The sequence below is a fragment of the Solanum verrucosum genome, unplaced genomic scaffold, assembly GCF_900185275.1.
Source record: "Solanum verrucosum unplaced genomic scaffold, falcon-dt-bn FXZP01000205.1, whole genome shotgun sequence".
Taxonomy (NCBI): domain Eukaryota; kingdom Viridiplantae; phylum Streptophyta; class Magnoliopsida; order Solanales; family Solanaceae; genus Solanum; species Solanum verrucosum.
Window position 1 is genome coordinate 1600326 of NW_026019950.1, and position 17905 is coordinate 1618230.

Below are 17905 nucleotides of genomic sequence, written 5' to 3' on the forward strand. Positions count from 1 at the left end.
TAAAAAGTGGGATTGTTATATCCAAAATTATAATCCTAAGATATCCTTATTTTGAACCAAATGACCCGAGATTAACTGATCAAGTAAGGATTGTCAAAACCTTAGGAGAAGGCAACAACTCATTAGGCTTCAACTAATGTAGGATACCAAATCAGTGCATGGATTGGATTTTACTGGTAATAGAAAGGTAATGGCAACACGACTTCAAAAGTTGTCCAATCCGAAGCCGAGATTCATCTGAGGAAACAATCATTATTTTATCGCGTGAAAAAGAGGGCAATAAGATACGGGGACCAATTATACCATATAATAGTAATATGAAATATATGAGGTCGGTGACTAATTGCCAGGAAACTACAGAATTGCCTAGTGACACAGCTCATGCAACAATCCAAAAAACATGAGCACGATCATCATCATGATTTCATGAATAAACTAATCATCATCATATGTATGTGCTTCCCACGTCCCATACTTAGCCAGCCTTGCTCACTAGTCATTGCACCCATCACCTTTACTACTACCCATCCCACACTTATACAATTGCAAGGAATAAAAAAAGCATGTGCGATCCATCTCGCATCACATGTCTAAACTGTTTAAGAAATATGCTCATTTTCTTCACTCTTTTTTTTTAGACTTTTCCCTTCCTGTGACTACATCTAACCAAGCAATTCATTATCATAAGGCTTCACTAGCTGTATCCATTACAGGATATCTCCCAATAGGAGACCAAGATATAATAATGGTAAACATATAAATATCTGTGCTTGAACCAGTACCAAAATTGGGACAGATGTCACTACTCCAATGGAAAAAGTCACAGCCTTACACAAAATTCAAAACAACCTCAATATATCAAGGCTGATCATTTCCACAAGTAGAAATCCAAGCCAACATCACAAACAGGTAGGTATACAAATTGCGTGTTATTAAGTTTCTGTCATCAAGCTAACTTTAAATATTCTTCAGACAAAATTAGACACGAGTTTGAAGAAAAATCACATTTACTTAGTTCTTACTTACACAATCACATTTTGCCCAAGTCTCATAGAACTATATCAAACGTTGAAGTGCAAATTTATATAAGGAGAAAAAAGACAATTTTTTGTTGAGTGACAAAAAAAGGAAACATCTGCGATCTACAATCAAGACAATGGACCTGGGCTTGTAGCATTGGGACTTCTGCACTCACAAGTGCACACACTTCTGGATCCTTTCACCACCCGTTGTGACCTTCGAGTGTGAAGCTTGATGTTGACCAGCTTTCCTGCCATCTGTCGAATCACCAGAAAATGAAGGGAAGAAAAATTTCAGGCCTCTATTACCTTATGCTGCACTTACAGATGAAATAGTCAAAACAGATGAAGACTACCTCCGCACCAAACAAAGAAAAAGAACCTTAAGAATAACCCCTTTCCACCAAGATGTACAGGCATTAGTGAAGCATTTTATCATCACAAGATGCCGACCAACACCAAATGCAGAGATAAATATTTAGCAACATAGAATCACGATGAATTACATTATAAAATAAGAAATAAAATGAGCAGTAAAAGATGACCACCACTATCAATAATTTTGACACAAGCAAATTACTTCAACGAATGTGAAGAATGTCAAAAAAATAACAAAACTTTAAGCCTAGACAAATTCATTTGATTAAATCATGCAGAGTGTTTCTTCAACTTCACCCAAATAAGCAGTTTTCTAGCAAAGACCTCAAAGAAATAATGAGATTTGGTTTGCAATTGTGTGTGTGTGTGTGTGAGAGAGAGAGAGAGGGGGGAGAGGGAGAGGGAGAGAGAGAGAGAGAGAGAGAGAGAGAGAGAGAGAGAGAGGATTTAAGGCCCAAACACCAGTTTGGTGGTCACACACGATTCTACTATATCACCATAGCATCATTATTGTTATCTCATTACAAGCAGCAATAGATGTAGAGGTATAGGAATTCTCTTCACAGAATCTCCTTAAGTAGATGAATCAACCCGTCCAAAAGGAGGAGAAACAAGAGATTGGTAAGAATGACTATGAACACATAAAACATTCTCTTGCCTTCCAGATATTCCCCCTTCGTCAAAAGGCATGGAAAGAGATACTCCCTCAGTCCCAGTTCACGTGACACTCATTCCTTTTTAGTTAGTCCTAGAAAGAATGACACCTTTCTATGTTTAGTAACTTAACTTTCAATTTTCCAATTTACCCTTATTGAGCTGATTTATAGCCACATAAATATCTCTGACCTATTTCAGACCACTAATTTCAAAAGTATTCCTCCATTCTTAAACTTTGTGGTCAGTCAAATACCACCGCATAAATTGGGACGGAAGGAGTACTAAAGTATCAGTTATGGCATGAATGAAAGAATGAGAGGACTGGAAACCAATATTTGACAGAATTTGGTTAGTTAGAGCCAAAAAATCCAGCCGTCACCAAAAAAAATAAAAATGCAGTTCATAATAGCAAAGAGATAAATAACAGCCAACTAAAGAGAAGTAACTGTCGAACCATTCTCCAGACTAAGTCTTCAGGACCTAGCGGCTGAGCTGGATGAGAATAAAGAAAATGCCTAGCATACTGCAGTCATAAGCAAAAGATTCAAAATTAGATCAACTGAGGGTTTTGTATAACTCACTGAAACAACAATTTGACCAAAACATCGCAAAAAGAACAAAAAAACACAAAATTAAGCAATTATGTTCCCAGCCATTCTATGAAATGATGACAATGCTACTTCAAAATCTCAACCAAAAAAAATCTATGTACCTTAGCCAAGTTCGCTTGCATCTCTTTAATTTGAGCTGTACTAACACTTTTTAGAAATGACAAAAGCCATCCTGGCTGCAAAGCATCACTAGAAGAGACAAACAGAGCAATCTGCCAAAGAAAAACAAGAGTAAGAGATACACAAAATGCAACTTCATTTCTTCATCCCTTCCCTCCACATTCACTGTCCTTTAAGGAGAGGAGGAACTTTGTCGGGTAAATGGGGTGGTAATTATGATTGAAAAGAAAGATGAATTCCAGCTTCAATGCAATTACAATAAAACACAGAAATCCATATCATAACTCATACGGGCACTTGAGGAATAGGTAGTTGCTAGAAAAGTGATCAGTGGGCGAGTAACTATCACATAAAAAATTTCCACCGAAACTTGATGTTCCCCAGTAAACTAAGTAATATAAACGTATAGATGCAACCTCCTCATAGACAACCAAAAGCTACTAAAACTTGACAGATGTAACTTCCTCTTAGACCATCAACATTACAACTGGCCTTGAACAGATACTGCAGCTTTTTTGACTGACACTTCCAATTATGATGATTAATCATCTTAACTTTGTATTAAGGGTTTCCATAAAGCCTGGATCAAAGAATATGTTCCAAAAAGAAAGCCATAACCTCAGATTGAAATCAAGAATAAGAATGCCAAAGTAGCTAATACCTTCCGATAATCAAGAATCCCCTCAAAAGGAAGCTCTAGTTCGTCGCTGACTATGATAGGAATGCAGCCGCTGACAATTGCATCAAACAATCTGGCTGATGATGGGGTGTCACCAGCTGGATTTAGGCAAAATATACTCCTGTTTACCCAAGGAAATAAATATAAAAACACTCAATTTGCTGTTTGAACTGATGAACAACCTTCACTTCAAGAATTTTAAGATGACAATACAATCTAAGTCTTACTTTCGCATGCCACTCTGTGCTGCTTCTTTTCCTCCTTCTCCAGCAGTCCCTTCTTCAATGGATACTCCATCTACACCACGGAGTTCTTCCACAAGTTTGGCACGTATCTTACCACCCTGGGAAGAAAGATATCAGATAGCCACAACCTACCAGAAATATAACCACTTTGTGGGAAAATATTCTCATTCTGAAGAAACCAAAAAAAAAAAAACGCAGTGAATGGAATACTTAAGGAAAGCAGATTCAAAACGAAGTCCATTGCTTCTAATTGTAACTCTACCAATTACTAATAAATTAAACCTAATAGACCAATCCAAAAAAACAAAAAAAACAAAAAACCAAATTAGCAATGGAACAAAGAGAAGTTGTTAATCTGGTTCACAACTGCAGAGTAATTGGTAGTTCAGCATCTTCTGAATATCATGAAAAAAAAAATCTTTTCACCATCTCGTTCATTTATCATCAAGAATTTCTTCTACTATGTATATATAACTTTCCAAGGTTGCAAGGCAACTAGCATCAACTACATAGAAACTTCAGTTCTTAACTTGTAACAGGAATATTGAAAGAGTAAACAAATTACAAGATTTAGAACCCATGTTCTTTTTTTTTCCTTGATGACAAGGGAAAGCCACAACCACTACCCTTTGGGTGCGCACAGGGTAAAGCCCCCGCTCCTATGCAATAGCTCGCAAACCACACAGGAGAGGTAACCATGTGTACCAATATTCTGTCCTAGCAATATTAAGCAACCAGTTACTAGTATGATTTAGCAACTAGTTCCTGGCATGATTTTGTCTTAATATGGAAAGAAATAAGTAACTTCTTATTCTAGGATTTCACAATTGCATAGAACTTAGGAGTTAATATTTTACGGTGTAATTAAATAGATTGGAGTTTCTTTTCCAACCATTACATGCCCTGTCTTCAAATATTTTGAAATCTGCAGACGTCGGGAAAATTATTGAAGTCAACATGGTAGCGCAGAACCCACTTTACTGTCAATAGGAGAGCCCCAAATTTTCCAAAACATTTCTCCATAAATCATCTTTTAACCAACTCGATACACGAGCAGTAACAAGAAATTAGTGTGAAGTGGTGCACAAACTGAATAAAACTTGATGATTAATACAAGGGGAATCTTACAGCATTTCTTTTAAGTCTTCCCCGGAAAAATAGCAGCGTAGTTCTCCTTGATGAAGATAAACATTTAGCATCACATAGATCGAGATTGGCGACATAAGGAAGTATCAGGTCTTTCTCGAGATAAACTTGCCCAGGCTTGTACCTGAAGTTCAACGTAGACATAATAGTTCATGTTGGAGCTGCAATAATATTCAATTGTTACGAAAAAAATAGCAGTGAAGATATTAACCAGTTCCCTGTTGAGTCCATATCAGGGAGCAACCAAATAGCTTTCTTCATAAACTTGCGGACAGACTTGAAAGACCAAGGATGATGAACTGGAAGTATGTGATCTCTTCCCTCGGATCTATTCCAAGCTGGTTGATCCATAACCCATTTCAGAGCTTCCTACATTTTAATTTTAAAAAATAAAAACATTGACTAATGACAACAGCAAAGCTACACAAAGTCTAGCCATCATATTCCACTAACATAACAAAGTCTCTAATCCAATCGCAGAATCCACAGTCCTATTTAAAATAGATAACGAAAAGTATCAAAGTTTAATTTATCTGTTGGTGTTTATCCATAAGGAAATGCAAATTCGTAAACTTCTCAATTACTCTTTTGAATTTGATCATGACAGGCCTATATCAAAAAATATTGTGTAGGTATAAGTTTAAACCGTGGTAAATTGAGAAGCGGAAACAATCAATCTTTTATAATATATTTTGATACCAGTTTTTATTTTTTATTTTATTTTTTTGATGACAACATTTTGATACTAGTTTTTCCCACCCAGAATCAACTAATAGTGGATTTTTTTTTACAAGTACTCCTTCCATCGGGGATTTTCTTTCCTTTTCCCAGTCTGCAAATAGAGTAGCATGTCTGTTACTAAGTTGTACCTAATTGAGATGATAATGCTAATGTGTTCCATACAATATAAGGAACCCTAAGATAAATCAGAAAAAGATAACTTTAAAGGAATAATTAGAACCTTGAGGATAATAATGAATGCACAGTTTAGTTACTAAAGAATTATTGGATTCCAGTCCAGTAACAAGCATTATAAAACTGCTTACAACTAGGTTATGGAATTGAGAGCTTCAATGCAATAGAAGAATTAGTATGCCTAAGAAATGAGAGCACGGAAAGAAGTACAGATTTGATTGCACTACTCGAAGTTCGGACAGGAGTTGCCTCCCGAACATATCCAGGATTGTGTTTTACATGTAGCTTGAATTACTCATAAACATCACATCAAAGCAAATTTCAGTGAAAAAATCATGAATAAAACACGAGTCGAAAAGCAAGAGAATGTTTTGAATTCAAACAGAGCTAGTAAAAAGTTCAGTAGGAATAGAAGGAAACACGCTATAGAAGAAACACACTCACACCCTATAAAGAGCCTTGCATTGCTGCTTCTCCATCAAAAAGAAGCTAATGGTAGTGAAGAACGGAATATAAAACAGGTCAGCTTCCTCCTGCTTGTATACTCTAACTACATTCTTCAGTAATCTCTCTGATTCTGGCGCTATCAAGTCCGCCCACAACCAGTAATCAATTGAATGCTACAGAGAAAAAAAAATCATTTCATCATACTAAGCTAAACAAATGTAACTAACTTGACAAAAAAAACATCATCCATATTACCTGTTCGATCAAGCGGTGAACAGGACTACCATTAGAGGTAAGATTAGAAGTCTCTTTATACGTGTTATGAAACAACCAAAGCAAATCATAAGTGAATTTCGCCGGCATTTCGTAAACATAAACCTTGAGAGGCGAAAAGGCAGGGTAAAACGGCTCATCATAAAGCCTTTGATTCTCATTCTTCCAAATGGAATCATCTAATTTTCTAGCATCCTCCACCGACGTCGTTCCTGAAACTGTATCTTCACCGGCCGTTACGGATCGCGGAGATTTGGTAAGGAATTTCTCGAGTGAAGAAACGAAGGAGTAATCGATACCGGAGTTAGGGTTCCGGGAGGAGATGAGGTTGCCGATGGAGTTAGAAGAGGTGGAGATGGAGAAGATGTAGAAGAGAGTGAGAGCGAGAAGAGCAAGGAGTAAAAATAATGCCGGAGATCTGGGTTTGAAGGTTCCAGAAGCAGCAGTGTAATGTCTTCCGGCCATTTTTTTAGATGATTGAATCACTCATTCACTGCTCAACACCACAGAGAGACAATTGTTAAATCTCAGACTCTACAGCTTGGAGAATATTTAAGAAATTGGAAAGAAAAATAGAAAATGGCAGATTAAATTGCAGAATTTGTTCGGCTTAGTACAAACTGGCTGGTGTATTAACAGTTTGTACAAACTATATAAAATTTGACCAAACATTTTAAATTATGTTTTTCAATTATATTAATAGTACTTTTCAAATAATTTTTGTTTATAGGAATTTTAATTTTTGAATATTGAGTTGATATAATCTAATTTAGCTTTAAAGATTAGTCGAGTTGAATCTTGCAAGTGAAAAGTGTCATATATAAATTGAGATAAAAGGGAAGTATGATGTTTGGTGTTGTTAGTTTAAAGTTTAAACATAATTTTACTTTGATTGATCATCATTTTATGTCATTGATGTGATCGCATTGTAACCTTATTATTTTCTTAGTTATTGATATATGATATTATGTAATGACGAGAAACAATATAATATATACACATTATATTCATAGAAATAATAGACTATAACACAATACAATACAATATAATAAGATACATTTAAGAAACAATATACTCCATCCTTGTCTATTTACTAGTCAAATATTTCCTAATTTGATTTCCCTTTTTACTTATTATTTTTGACAAGCCAAGGCATGACAATTTTTTGTTCTATTATACCCTCAATTTAACATATCAATTAATAGAAATAAAATGATAAACTCACTACATCAATTATTATTTTCTTAATAAATGTGTCAAGTCAAAATTTGACAAATTAAAAAAACGGAGGGAGTATAACAATCATACAGACAAACTGTAGAGGATGCTCCTCTTTCTTTCTTTGTATTTCGATTTATTTGATTAGTGGTGTAAAACTATATGGTTAAATGATATAACTATGCAACTGTACCAATTAAGATTTTATTTTTTTAGTCATTACTCCTGGGAAATATGAAAATCTCATTGGCTCGCCTCGAATAAACTCACAAATAACCATTTTGCAACCCAAACAGTATTAACAATAGTCATAATACATAAATAAATATGTCATTTAACTTGGCTTCATTTCACATTTATACCCTCTATCTTTGAATGTGCACAAGTACACTTAAACTTGTATAAAGTTGAACAAGTAGACACACAAGTCCTATGTGACATAATACACACAGGACACCACATAGGACGCAGATTGCCATGTAGGATGCCATGTAGGACGCAAGTTTCTATTTGTTCAAGTTTAAGTGTCTAATTGTGCATACTCAAAGTTGGAGGACATTAATGTAAAATGAGGTAAAGTTAAAGGACATATTTTATGCATTATGCCTTAACAATAACATTCACGAATTTAAACAGGCTTTTTCACAGACAGCAGCACGCAGAAAACCGATGGAGCTCTCATTACTGACATGTCTTGAAGGGCTGACACAAGATCAAGAACAAATATCATCCAATATTCATGAAAGACATGCAGCATCTCTTCTCAAGCAACTAAATCCCAAAAGTTTAAACATTAAAACTATAAGTTATTCAGGTATATGGTGGAGAACAAATCGACGAAGTTCCTACATTCATTTATGAAGGTTCAATCATGAGAACTGGAGTAGCGAGAATGTGAAAAAGCCTGATATTAACATCACCAAAGCCAGTGTCAAATTTCCAGTATTTGTCCAATGCACTGGAAGGAAATCAAAATGAGATAAGATCATCTTTTGGTGATTGCTGCTTCTTTGAGTCATGTCCTGATTCAGATGTGCCCCCCGCTTTTGTACCAAAAATCATCTCATCAAGATCATCCATCATGTCATCATTACTGCCTCCCTGGACTGCAGATCGGGAGCCTGCTGATTTTCTGATCAGAGCATCTTCTTTTCCAGCACGGGGTGACTCCTCGGGCTCCACTGCAACTGGAATCATGGCAGGTTCTGGCTCTGACGAAACAACTGTAGGTTTCTTCAATTCATCGTACTTCGAAAGGGCCTTTTGGACTTCATCATTTACGTTCAGGGCTTCAAAAAGGAGGGCCTCATTATCCCCAGCAGTCTCGATGATTCTCTGAACAATATTGAGGGACTGGCGACACTGTTGTACTAGCGTCACTGTCAAGTCATCCTACAAAAAAAACCAATTTGAAGCTGATCACCCCCTTCTTTGAGAAAAACAGACTTGGCTATTGTCCTCTATGTTGCAGGACAGCTCCGATTAGGGGTGGGCAACAGGCAGGTCAAGTTGAATATGGGCTGCTTAAAAATGAGCCAGGTGAAAAACGAACAAAATATCCGACTCGACCCATATTTGATATGGATAAAAATGGGTAAACCCAATGGATGATATGGATATCCATATTTACCACTGTTTCTAACTATGTAAAGAAATAAGTACTTCCATATTACAAGATTTTTTTTCTTATTCTTTTTTCTCTTTTTAAGGTGTGTCTGGTATGAAGGAAACTATGAAGAAAAAAGATTCATTTTTTCTTGGAACTATTTTTCTAGAAAATTAGTGGTCATGAACCGAGGGGTCAGGAGGTCAAATTCAGATCGGGTCGGGGTTGAAAGTCAGATACCAACTCTGGACCCGTTTTAGGTAGTGAGGTTCAAGGAAAGGTTTGGAAAAAATTCACTGACTTTATGTATTGAAGTCATTTTTCTTAGATGAGAGAAATATAAGTCCTTTGGAAAAATATTTTCCAAAACATTTAATCCAAATTCCAACCAAACATTGAGAAAATTGGAAAACATTTTTCTTCATACCAAACACATCCTTAATAAGTGTACTTCTAGAGGTTCCTACACCCTTACATACTTTAAGGAGAGTGCAATTGGTGAATATCCATGGATTATCCAAATATGAGTTGATCCATTATTGACCCACTTTTAAATAATTGGATAACCAATCAATTTGAAATGGGTTGATTCAAGCGGATTACCATATATTTTACCCATTTTGACACCCCTAGCTCCTATGTTTTATCTTGAATATTTACTCCTGTTACTAACTTAGAATTCAGCTGTCGAAATGTCCACACAAGACAAGCATTTAAGGGAACTTATTTTTAAGAAGTCTACAGCACTTTCAAGAAAAGTCCATAGCCAATGATTCACTTAACATAAACATTGCCACAAAGTGAAGGAAGGTGCCATGAACTTCGGACTGTCAGACAACAGTGTCATTTGTCCAATTCATACAATTGATAAATGTCTATATAATAAGGAAGGCATTGGGCTCACTAATTGTTTTGCACCAATAGCTACAAGCGGCCCACTTTTACTCTTCTCCATAAGACCTTTTTTGATATTCTATTCCTTAAACACCAAAAAAATGTATGAGCCCCACATATTTGCCTAACAAACAAAATTCTTAGACAACATGTAACACTTACCCTCACAAGAGTGTAAAATTAAACCAGACAATCAACTCAAGGTGGAGTTTATAAGAAAGGAATCGAACACCACAATGATACAAAAACATTTATCTTCCTCCATTCCAATTTGTGTGAACCTAGTTGACCGGACCAACAGTGCCATAACATTGGTGTGGCTAATTTGTGTGAACCTAGTTGACTGGACCAAGAGTGCCATAATATTGGTGTGGCTATAAAAAAAATTGAAACTTGTGGTCTTGAACATTTCCATAAAAACTTCTCATTCAGAATAGACTGGGAAGTTTAAGTAAATGTATTTTCAAATTTACGAGGTCTATCTTTTATAAATGGACTAAACGGAAATAGGGTCACATAAACTGAAAGAGAGGGAATAACTACTATCTTTTTGCTACATCTTGTCATATCTCAGTCCGACCTATGCAACTGAAAACCAGAGAGATTGTACATCCCTACCACTCCATTATGAGCACACACCTGCCAGCAAAATTATTATGACACACCTACAGTCATTATGTCTTTGAAGTAAGTTCTAAGAATCAGCTCGCTTCATATCTAAAGGAGAGCAAAATGTGGAAGAAAAGAAGGATACAAATGAAATGATAAGAACACTTGATGTAACAATCTATAGCACACAAGGTGGGCGACAAATCATGCCCTTGGGCACCACAATACTAAGTTTCCCTTTACCTAGGACTTGCACCGCCTTCTTCAGCCAAAACCTTTACAGTAATATTCAGTGGGACACGTTCATAGTATCATTGATTACTTACTATAAAGCATCTTATAAGCATATACAAGAAGACAAAATAAAAAAACAAAGTTAAAAGTATTTGATGATTCTCTTTCTTGTTTAAGATAAATCAGAAGTACTTAAAGCTACACCAAAGTCATCTCACAAAATTTTATTGTGAGAGTACACACTAAGTCTCCCAATATCTAGAAAACCATTGCGGAGATTAATTTTTCCAGCTTGCAGAAGCATTTGATAAATCTTTCAATATAAGAATTAGTTGATGGGTTCTGAGATTCTGATATTTCTAACCCATAAGATTCTCCTACACTATTAATCAGAAAATGCGGGCATATAATATTCCAATCCTAGATCAAATCCTTGCCATTACATGAGAGCATGGAATTTTTAAAATTTATACCCTCTACCACCAGTGTGTCATTTATCAACAACAAGTGCTCCTCATCAAAATTCACAAGCAACAATATTCCAACTAACAGTACCAAATATAGCAAGAGGAAAGGTTTAACTGAAAAGAACAAAACTCAGTCTTGGGGTGGAGGGCACACTGTGTTCAACTGCATCCTAGAAATCAACTATGAAAAAGAAAGCACAAGAAACTTAAACTACACGACTCCACTAGTCAGAGATCACCAAAAATCAAAACTTATTAGTAAAAACAGAAACTGTAGCATTGAAAAACTAAACTTCAAGTCTGCAACTGAAATTTTAAGAATCAACTTGCATGGCTGCAATAAGTTGCCCATTTTACCAGTCTGTACATCCTTCCCCACTTATTAAATCGATGACACTTCTTTAAGGTTTCTAAGGAGACAACTCTTTTTTTTGAGTTCTGGACAAAGAAACGGAAGACGAGAGCAAGAAAATTTGCAGACTTTTTCTTCATTATTGTTCAGTAGTTCAATCTTTCCTTCACGACATATCTCAGGCAATTGACGTCATCAAAAAAAAAAAAAAGACATATCTCAAGCAATTGATTAAGAAATGAATTATTTGCATAAAAACAACATCACCATATAAGTGTTTGTACTAGGCAACAATTCTACCACCACTCTTGCAAATCCAATCATTTTATTTGGACTTCAGTACAACTAGATTTGGTATTTCATAATAGAAGACGGGCTTCAAAGACCTAGTGCATGATTTACAAATGCATAAATTATGATAACTGGAAAGATATTTATACATAACAAAAAGATGAAATAATAAACCCCCAGTTTTAGATGTAAAAACTTGGCATCAAAACCACATCAACTGAGCACATTTAAATGAATTTTAAGTTGAACTTGAGCTCGACTAATAAAAATTTTGTTTTGAGATCAAGCTTGGCTAGGAACAATAGAAGCCCCTAAATATCAAACTATAAGTTTATTCCAACTATTTAGGACCACATATCAAACTATAAATATCTTTGGCACTAACAACTTCAAAAATATATTACGAATTTGTGAAAGAATATACGCAAGCTTTGGTCTAGTGATAAGAGTGCAATGCATAATGTTCGGGTTAGGCACACATCACAGGTTCAAATCGTGACATTGACAAAAGCCTGATATTTAAGTGGAAAAGGGTAGAGAGAGAAGCTCCTTACCCACTGATTTTCAAACCGTATGAAACTTGCCTTGGGAAGTATCTCAATCAGTCGGTGGAGTGACCCCAAAATATTTGTAAAACCCTCAAGACACGTTGGACAATTCAATTTAGGGTTCACATATGAACTTCAATACAGAGCTACGAGTGTGAGAATGACTTGTTGAAGGTCTGGCTCTGCCACTTTGATACCATGGGAAAGAAAAAACGAAGCACCCAAGCATTAAAGCTATGGGTGGAGAAGCACAAAACCTTTATAAACCTCTCTTAAAACATCAAATGGTCCTACTTCCCTTCGTGATCAGCCTCAAATGGTGTCCACATCTTAATATGACATAAAAGTTTTAGGAGGCCCAAATTTTCTCCTCTCAATACAAATATTATCTCCATTCTATTTCACCGAACTATAGAAGTCAACGGAAGACCTCAAAATTTTCCCTAATGATTACTAACCAATTACATTTTAAAATAACATAAATGAACAAGCATGACAAAATGACACAAAAGTTTTAAGAGGACCACATTTTCTGCTCATAATACAAATATTACCTCCATTCAATTTCACTGAACCATAAAAGTCAACGAAATACCCCAAAAGGTTGCCCAACGAATACTAAACCAATTTACATTTTTCAAAAACATACACGAACAAGCAAAGGTAAAAGCATAAGAATTTGCTCAAGCCTCAAAGCTTGACTCATTTATAGCCCCTATCCTTATAATCTCACAAGACAAAAACTGCCATATGAATATCGTAATGGAACAATATTCAATCGGAAGTATCATCAATCCTAGAACCTGACAATCCACACTTATACCCTGAGGATGTATTAAGACAATAACTTCAGATCTTGAGATCGAGATGTGATGATAAGAGTAAAACAGAAGTACCTGCAGAGCATCCTGCTGAGGTGAAGAGGACAGAACAGTTGTCAGAAGCTCTATACTGTTTCTAGCCACATCAAATACCTCCTTCGTATTTTCAGCTGTAAAGTTCTCCCGTGGAATCTCATGTTGGATTTGCTGCGCCAGAGTAACACTTGGTTCTGAAGCTGGCACTGTTCTTGGAGGAGTGAAGATCGGAGCTAGGCTTTCATGGTCACGACCAGGAAAACGTACCCCTCTAGATCTCAAACTCTAAAACAAAAACAAAATTACAGATGTATGACATATGAATGTGAAGAAATGAATATCAGCAAGTATGTATTCTGATTTTCCATTGCTGAAAGAACCATTTATGTTGACATCATGCATCTATTTGCTATAATGCCCTTGTCTAAATTGTAGAAGTTTGTAGATACTAGGTGTATATTTTAGGTAAGTCCAGGCCATAATGTATTTTTCCAAGTCAAGAAAACATAGTTCTACAATCTCACTAACATCCACAACAAAATCTTAACTAGGTACTCAATAGCCATTCCTAAGGATCTGACAAGCATTGTCCATAATTCGAAAGAGAGAATGATCAAGACACCAATTGAAAAGTGAAATGACTGAAGTTTTTCTTTTACGAAGAAAATGGGGCTTATCAATGCTCTTTTAGGAAACTAGCTAAACTGACCAGCTCAATTGGTAAAGACTGTAGTGATGTGCGGGGTTGTCGGGGAAAACGAGAGAAACTGATGCAGGTAAATGTTCTTTTAAGGACAGGCTCAACTGAAAAGCTCGATTTTTATATTCTGATAAAGATGGTTGCTTTGGGCTCATTCCTCACTCTCCCTGATGTCCTCCAACCCTTTCCCCTTCTACCAGAAAAAATAAAGACAGCCAAAAAAAAACATTATCAAAAAAATTAATCCTCCGTATTATATTGGGACCAGATTATTTTTGCATTCCCATATTTACTCATTGTCCAACAGAAACAACTGACACGTTTGACTTCTTAAAATTATTATGAACTGAATGTGAAACTGAGAACTGTAAATGATACCTTGTAAGTCTCTTCATACACAGGTAAATAGCGAAGCTCGCTCGATGATTCTCCCCAAGCTTCAATTAACACCAGCGCTTTGTTTCGATTGTTAACAACAGTCTGAGGGTCATCAATCAACTTCACCATCTCATCCAGAACCCTCTCAGCTGCAATCTCTGAGAATGCCTTCTCGCAATTCTTTGCAATAGTTTCAAGTAACACCAACCCTAAGTACTGAATCCTGGGGCTCTTCAACATTAATCTTTTCTTCACGCCCCGTATAAGTTCAACGCTATTAATTCTTTCGTGATTAATCATGTCACAAAGTTCAAGATTCATAGCCCAATCAGGTTCATCCAGAGTTTCAGCTGTGGCTTCCTCAACAAGTTTATCAGCCTGATTCGGGCCTTGGAAAAGCTCCTTCATCTTGAAACTCATCGAGCTCATTCCAGCAGTGATCTTCTGCCCAACCTCCGTGCCTCCAATCTTCAATCTCTCCCCAAAAGCACTGACTTTATCCAATAAGTTATTGTCACTCATTTTGGATTAAATCTTCTGCAACTCACTCCTTTACGACACTTCCTAATTCAAGTTCTTTAAATCCTTGCCTCTACACTATCTTCAGCTAAACAGACTCAGCTGTTAACCTGAAAAGATGAAAAAAAGGAAGAATCATAAATGATCAACCTCGACAACAGTATATAATTTTCTTCTTATCAGAGGAAGAAGCAAAAAACATTCACATATGTTTCTTCAAAATTTTCCACGATGACAGTAGAGTTAAGTAAATTTGACAAATGATCCTAACTACTTTCGGATTGGATAATTGATTGATGGATGATCAAATCCCCAGCCTTCTGCGATTTCATAAGCAATTGCATAAATACCGGATATGGTCAATTGTTAGGGTTTACTTATTGAAAAAAACGGAGATAAAAAAAAATAAAATATTCATCAAACTCAAACAAGCGAACTAGATATCCGGCATGCGGACTACATCACTGGAAAATTTATCATCATGACAGAAAAATACTACAAACATATCCAATAAAAAAAATGAAAAAATAAGCAATTCAAATAGCAATAGAGCTGCAAAAACAAATAATTCAGTTTTTACAAGTTCCGGCGAGGTGAACTAACATTCCTGGTAAACAGATGAATTTTCCGATATCAGTTTGAGATTATACGAAGGAACAAATTCAGTAACAAGATCGCATAAAATTCTACCAATTTCATAGAACGGAAAACAGAAAAAAGGAATATTCCGATCAGGAAAAAGAGTGAAAGCAGTGAGTGAGTTACCTTTGAGAAACTTAGGATCGAAGACTGTTCTTCGATTGCGTGTTTATGAGAAGACGACGCGTAAACGCGAGCGACTCTTCTCTCTCTCTCTCGCGCTCGCTTTCTCTCTCTAGATGGAAGGAAGGAGACTTCCGATGTTCCTCGGTTATGGAGACTTTAATAGTATTCTACTTTACGTTTTATACCTACTGCTTTATTGCTCTGCTAACTGTATTTTCGTATTCTATTCCGTATTAGTAAGAAATTCATTTTCTTTGGTAACGTGTATAACAATAATATTGAATAGGTCATATAATATTAGTAATATGTTGAGATTATTGTATTGAAAAAAGAATTATAGTTGTTTAAAATAATTCTTCACAAATATAAAAAATAAAATGAGGCAATTGTTTTTAAATATGTTAATGTATGTATTTTAAACTTTTGTATTGTTAATATTTTAGGGTCGGTTGATGGAGTATATAAGAATATGTTAAATAAAGCATGTTGATAATGTTTACATCACTCAATCTACCATTGAGAACCGTCGATTACTTTTACACAATCAAATAAAATAAATTGTGTGATATTTTCCAATTATTCAATTTTCTATATATATATATACACTACCGATACACAAGCTTTGAGTTCAAAAACAACCACACTTGTCATCAATTTCTTACTAATGCTTGTATTAGTTATTCTTATATTGATTTGGTGTATTGAAAATAGCATGTATTGTATATTTTTTTAATGCAAAGATAGCCTCTATAAACATAGTGAAAAATATGTTAATAAAAAGTTTTGAAGGATAATTGAGTCTCTAATCATGCTAATGCATGTCACATTTATGTCATCCAACTTTAGGTGAGCACAAGTAGACACTTAAACTTGTATAAAGTTGAACAAGTAAACACATGGGTCATACGTGGCATCCTACATGACAATTTGTATTCTATGTGTATTATGACTCATAAGATTCATGTGTCTGTTTATTCAACTTTATATAAGTTTAAGTATCTACTTGTGCACACTCAAAATTGAAGGGCATAACTGTAAAATGAGGTCAAGTTAAAAGGCATATTTATGTATTATGTTTATTACTAATCATAGATTAGTTTCATGTATTAGTAATATAAATGATTTCAATATATGCATTAGATTGATTAATCATATAACTATCTATCAAATTTCTCTCAAAACATTTTCTACTTTTCAAAGCTAAAAAATATTAGATTGATTAATGAAATAATTATCTCTCAAATTCCTCAAGACATTTTTCATTTCCCAAAGCTAAAAAGTATTTCTTCCGCCCCATATTAGATGGACACTTTCTATTTTATACCGTAATTAACAAATTATTACTTCCTCCGTCTAACAATAATTGTCCACTTTATGAAATCAATGGATAGTTATACACTTAGTTCCTAATTTACCTCTATCATTAATTATAGTTACTTCTGTTTACATTTTTCAAGACATTTATTTATTATATTCAAAGGGTGATAGAGTAAAACTAATCTTCTATTTATAATTTATTAAGAAGTGTGCAAAATCAATAGTGGACAACTATTGTTGGACAGAAGGAGTAATAGATTGATCAATTTTACTATTTTACCCTTTGTTTATATTAATTAGCCTCTTGAAAAAAAAAATCTTAGATCTTCAAATTTTTGTTTAAACTTCGAAAGGTCATATTAATTGTAAGGGTAAAATGAGAAAAAATTAATTAATTCTATCTTGATTTAGTAAGTGATCAAGTAATATAAGACAAATATTTTAGTAATATGCCCATCTAATACGGGACAAAAAAAGTATTAAATTGATTAATGACAAAACTATCTCGAATTCCTCTCGAGACATTTTTCATTTCCCAAAATAAATAGCGTGAATGGTAATTTTTGCAAATAAATTTATGTAATACATTTTTTTTCAATAAATCAAATGAAACACTGTACAAAATTTGAAGAAATAAAAAATTATCATTTAGAACAATTA

At 35.0% G+C, this 17905-nt stretch overlaps 2 protein-coding genes across 2 annotated transcripts; both read right to left on the reverse strand.

Annotated features, from left to right (window-relative positions):
• Positions 1–996: 996 nt before the first annotated feature.
• LOC125813942 (probable arabinosyltransferase ARAD1) lies at positions 997–7086 on the reverse strand. Its single transcript, XM_049493422.1, has 9 exons — positions 6473–7086; positions 6217–6390; positions 5067–5224; positions 4838–4979; positions 3692–3807; positions 3447–3585; positions 2767–2877; positions 2509–2577; positions 997–1277 (listed from the first exon to the last, which is right to left on the reverse strand). The coding sequence occupies exons 1-9, from the start codon at positions 6953–6955 to the stop codon at positions 1149–1151; spliced, it is 1521 nt and encodes a 506-aa protein (XP_049349379.1). The 5' UTR covers positions 6956–7086; the 3' UTR covers positions 997–1148.
• A 1337-nt stretch (positions 7087–8423) lies between these two features.
• LOC125813946 (TOM1-like protein 1) lies at positions 8424–16117 on the reverse strand. The gene is made up of 4 exons (XM_049493427.1): positions 15929–16117; positions 14645–15273; positions 13606–13851; positions 8424–9100 (listed from the first exon to the last, which is right to left on the reverse strand). Exons 2-4 carry the CDS (start codon positions 15164–15166, stop codon positions 8678–8680), a joined length of 1191 nt encoding a protein of 396 aa, XP_049349384.1. The 5' UTR covers positions 15167–15273; positions 15929–16117; the 3' UTR covers positions 8424–8677.
• Positions 16118–17905: the final 1788 nt, after the last annotated feature.

Coding starts and splice junctions, on each gene's coding strand:
- LOC125813942 (XM_049493422.1), bottom strand. CDS start 6,955: ATGGCCGGAAGACATTACACTGCTGCTTCTGGAACCTTCAAACCCAGA. Junction 4,980..5,066: donor ATGGACTCAACAGGGAACTG/GTTAATATCTTC, acceptor GTTGAACTTCAG/GTACAAGCCTGGGCAAGTTT. Junction 3,586..3,691: donor GCACAGAGTGGCATGCGAAA/GTAAGACTTAGA, acceptor TTGGGTAAACAG/GAGTATATTTTGCCTAAATC.
- LOC125813946 (XM_049493427.1), bottom strand. CDS start 15,166: ATGAGTGACAATAACTTATTGGATAAAGTCAGTGCTTTTGGGGAGAGA. Junction 13,852..14,644: donor TGTATGAAGAGACTTACAAG/GTATCATTTACA, acceptor TTTTTGTTTTAG/AGTTTGAGATCTAGAGGGGT. Junction 9,101..13,605: donor CTCAGCAGGATGCTCTGCAG/GTACTTCTGTTT, acceptor TTTTTTTTGTAG/GATGACTTGACAGTGACGCT.